The 4316-nt window shown below is 42.2% G+C and overlaps 1 protein-coding gene across 1 annotated transcript in view; it reads left to right on the top strand.

Moving 5' to 3' along the window:
• LOC122551009 (cyclin-dependent kinase 2-associated protein 1) overlaps positions 1 to 4316 on the top strand; it is an 18141-nt gene that overhangs the window by 9797 nt on the left and 4028 nt on the right. The window contains exon 3 of the mRNA XM_043692634.1: positions 3348 to 3474. Coding sequence (XP_043548569.1) covers positions 3348 to 3474 — 127 coding nt within the window. The remainder of the gene's footprint in view (positions 1 to 3347; positions 3475 to 4316) is intronic.

The raw sequence follows: 4316 nt of genomic DNA, 5'->3' as shown, positions 1-4316 counted from the left end.
ACGGGGAGAACGTGCAAACTCCACACAGTCAGTCGCCTGAGGCGGGAATTGAACCCGGGTCTCAGGCGCTGCGAGGCAACAGTGCTAATCACTGTGCCACCGTGCCGCCCACAAAAGTTCCTTGAAAGTAGAGTCACAGGTAGACGAGATAGTGAATGCAGCATACCCCTCCCTCCCCCCCCCCCCCCCCCCCCCATTGTTCTGTAGATTTGCCAAGAAGCAGTTATTCCTTCTCTACACTGGCCAGATTCAGCCTTATTTAATTAAATCTGTCTTCTCCAACCACCCCTACCCCAATCCAAAATTTTGTTTTTGCAGACCGTTGTTTTCCTTTCCAAACTGAAAACACATATTGTTGCCGCTGTCAATAAAATGCAGATTGTCTCTTTCACTCTGCCATTTTGAACACCTGTCTGCCATCTTGAACACCCGTCTGGCATGGTGCCCCAGAATTATGTCCAGTTCTGTCCCTAGTTGGTCCTTCTATATGTTGATATTAAAAACTGTCCTGAATACATTTTCAAGAAATTTGTCCCCTCTAAGCTGTTTTTGCTGGGTTGATCCCAGTTGATGTTGGAGAAGTTGAGATTTCCTTTATTATAAGTACTGGCTATAATTAGACTTATTGTTTTTGTGCACCTCAGGGAATAGTCTGTGTATTTGCTCTATTGCCCACTGGCTGGATGGTCTACAGTATACTCCAAAAAGTGTCTCCCCTTTTTGTTTTTGTGATCAACCCACAAACCTCATTTGAAGACTCTGCTGGGATAGCATCCTTCCTCACAGCACAACTGACTCCTTAATTAATATTGGACACCACTGTCTCTTTTCTCCCCCCTCCTTTCTTGCCTGAAACGTCTGTACCCAATGAAACCATAAGTTTTGTCATGTGTACTTAAGAACAGAAGTACATGAGTACAGTGAAAAGTGTACATTGACACCCTTCCTGGTACCATCTTTGATACAAAATAGAAAAATGACGAAATACTGTTAAGTTCAACAGTCTTAAGTGCTTAGCTATGCTGGGCTCGCATTCTGTAGAGGGCTGGACCTCTTCTGTATTGGCCCATATAGGAGTAAGATTAGACCATTAGGCACATCGCGTCTGCTGTGCCATTTGATTGTAGCTGATATGTTTCTCAACCCCATTCTCCTGCCTTCTCCCTGTAACAGTTGATCCCCTTACCAGTCAAGAACCTAGTTATCTTTGTCTTGCATTCACCCAATGACTTGACCTTCACAGCCTTCTGTGGCAATGAGTACCAGAGATTCACTATACTTTGGCTGAAGAAACTCCTTCTCATCTCAGTTTTAAAAGGTTATCCCTTCCCTAAGGTCCTAGTCTCTCCTACTAGTTTAACCATTTTCTTTTATGTCCATGTTATCCAGGTCTCTTAGTACTCCATGAATTTCAATGAGATACTCCCATCATCCTTCTGAACTCCATCCCAGTGTGTTGAGTTGCTATTCCTCTGCCACCCCACAACCATGTTTTTGATGACAACAATATCACAATTCCATGTGTCAATCCACACCCATAACTAATTTGTCTTTCCTATAATACTGCTGGCATTAGAGGCCATCCAACTTCGCCTTACTCCCTTGAGACCCATGGCTAAACTCTGTCTTGGTTCCTTTACTGTATTATGCTGTGTTCCTAATATACTAACACTGTATCTCCTTCCCCCTGCTGAACTAGTTTAAATTCTTCCCAACAGTACCAGCAGACCTACCCCCAAGGATGTTGGTCCCATCCTGATTCGGGTACAGACTATCTTGCTTATACAGGTTCTACCTTCCCCAGCAATGGTCTCAAATGATCTAGGAATCTAAAACGCTCCCTCCTGCACCAATTTCTGAGTCACACATTAATCTACCCTGTTCTATTTCTGTACTCATTAGCAAGTGGCACCAACAGTAATCCCAAAGATTGAATTCTTTGCAGTCCTGCTCTTTAGTCTACTATCTAGCTCCCTGGATTCTTGATGCACAACCTCATCCCTCACTCTACCTATATCTTTACTTGCAGTGTATGTCATGATCTCTGCCTTATTACCATCTTGTTTCAGGATGTCTTGCAACTGCTCAGTGACATCCCTTCGAGATCCATAAGTTTTATTGACTAATTTGTCCCTCGTGAAAGTGATGACAATTTTTTTTTTCCCATTCGCACCTTGCTTAACCATGTCTTTGAGATATTTATAGTGTCCTTCGGCATGAAGACAATGCAAATTTTGGTTTAAATTCTGTTCCCTTTTATCAGTTATCCAGTTGCATCCTCAACTTGTGCAACTCTTTTTGTCGAATCCATAAGTGTGGAAGAAGGCCGTTCAGCCCATCAACTCCACACCAATCCTCTGAAGAGCATCCCTCCCTACCCAAATCCTATCCTATTCCTGTAACCCTGCATTCCCCATTGCTAATCCACCTAGCCTGCACACTGGACAATTTAACATTGCCAATCCACTATACTGCAGATCTTTTTAATCTACTGGTAGAAGCTCTTGCTGTTTGTGAAAGTATGATTTGGAGGTGCCAGTGTTAGACTGGGGTGTACAAAGCTTAAAAATCGCACAACACAACACGGTTGTGACAACCACCTGATGAAGGCGTAGTGCTCTGAAAGCTAGTGCTTCCAAATAAACCTGTTGGACCAAACCTGGTTTTGTTAATTTTAACTTTGTGAAAGTAAATTGCCAAGAAATATAGAAACAATCAATTTTTAATATTCAGTGCAGTTAGTTTTTGTAATGTTGCCATTTCTTCTATATGCGATATTCTGCTCTCCTTGTCATTCTGGCCTGTGGCCACAGAATCTTTTCCATCTAGATTTGAGATCAACAGTATGTGCTCGTGGGACCGAGACAAATCCTCCATTTAATGCACAGGTTGGAGTTGGTAACTGTCCTTCCAGATATCACTGATGTCAACAATCAGTCCTCTTCCCTCAAAATCAGACAGGAGGAAATGGAAAATCTGGCACTTAGACTCTCCCTGATTGAGAAGCAATTGTTGCTGTAGATCTGGAAATCTTGTTCACTTCCTTCTCCAAAGCAGCCAATCTGTGATGATAATTGGTGGAATCAAACAAAAGGAGAACAATCCCAGCTGCATTACACCATTTGTAATTTGCACTGAGACATGATTCGACTTTCTAGTTCCCAGTTTATAAAAACTGACTTGTCAACAACTCTTAAGATGCTTTCCAGAGATGTGCCAAACAACATCTTGTTGTAATTCTATGACATAAATGCAAGTTGATGTTTCCTACTGGTCATTGCTACTAAGTATACTGAACTTTCAATGTGATTTGTACATTTCTCAACTTAGTTTTTTTTCTTCTTTAGGGAATGAGTAGTAATCAGGCACCACAGAGTAAATATGCGGAGCTACTTACTATAATTGAAGAGCTAGGGAAAGACATCCGACCAACTTATGCTGGCAGTAAAAGTGCAATGGAGCGATTAAAACGTGGTATATATCAGAACAATTTTCTTGTCTTTATAATTGAATAATGTGCTATTTCTAATCTTCCAGTTGTGTGACCAAGTGAGTAGTTTTTTCACAATTTTTTTTTAATGGATTGTAAAGTTTTCCACCTGAAACGGTGGATCGGTCACTGCACGGTACACAGTGGTGTGATTATGCCACTTGCATAATTTGAGAGTGACAGAGTTCAGATGCCACCAACATGAAAATTTGGAAGTCTGAATATAAGGCGACTGGTGCTGGTGGTGTTAACCACAGAGATTTCTATTATTGTAAAAACCTAACTGGTTCACTGTCACAACAACTACTTGCATTCCTGTTGTACCTTAATAGAACATAGAACAATACAGCACGGAACAGGCCCTTCGGCCCACGATGTTATGCCGAACATTTGTCCTAGCTTAAGCACCCATCCATGTACCTATCCAATTGCTGCTTAAAAGTCACCAAAGATTCTGACTCTACCACTCCCACAGGCAGCGCATTCCATGCCCCCACCACTCTCTGGGTAAAGAACCCACCCCTGACATCTCCCCTATACCTTCCACCCTTCACCTTAAATTTATGTCCCCTTGTAACACTCTGTTGTACCCGGGGAAAAAGTTTCTGACTGTCTACTCTATCTATTCCTCTGATCTTCTTATAAACCTCTTTCAAGTCACCCCTCATCCTTCACCGTTTCAACGAGAAAAGGCCTAGCACTCTCAACCTATCCTCGTACGACCTATTCTCCATTCCAGGCAACATCCTGGTAAATCTTCTCTGCACCCTCTCCAAAGCTTCCACATCTTTCCTAAAGTGAGGCGACCAGAACTGCAAACAGTACT

This window comes from Chiloscyllium plagiosum, chromosome 6, assembly GCF_004010195.1.
Source record: "Chiloscyllium plagiosum isolate BGI_BamShark_2017 chromosome 6, ASM401019v2, whole genome shotgun sequence".
NCBI classification, from domain to species: domain Eukaryota; kingdom Metazoa; phylum Chordata; class Chondrichthyes; order Orectolobiformes; family Hemiscylliidae; genus Chiloscyllium; species Chiloscyllium plagiosum.
The sequence above is the reverse complement of the archived record's forward strand: the minus strand, read 5'-3'. Positions and strand labels throughout refer to the sequence as shown.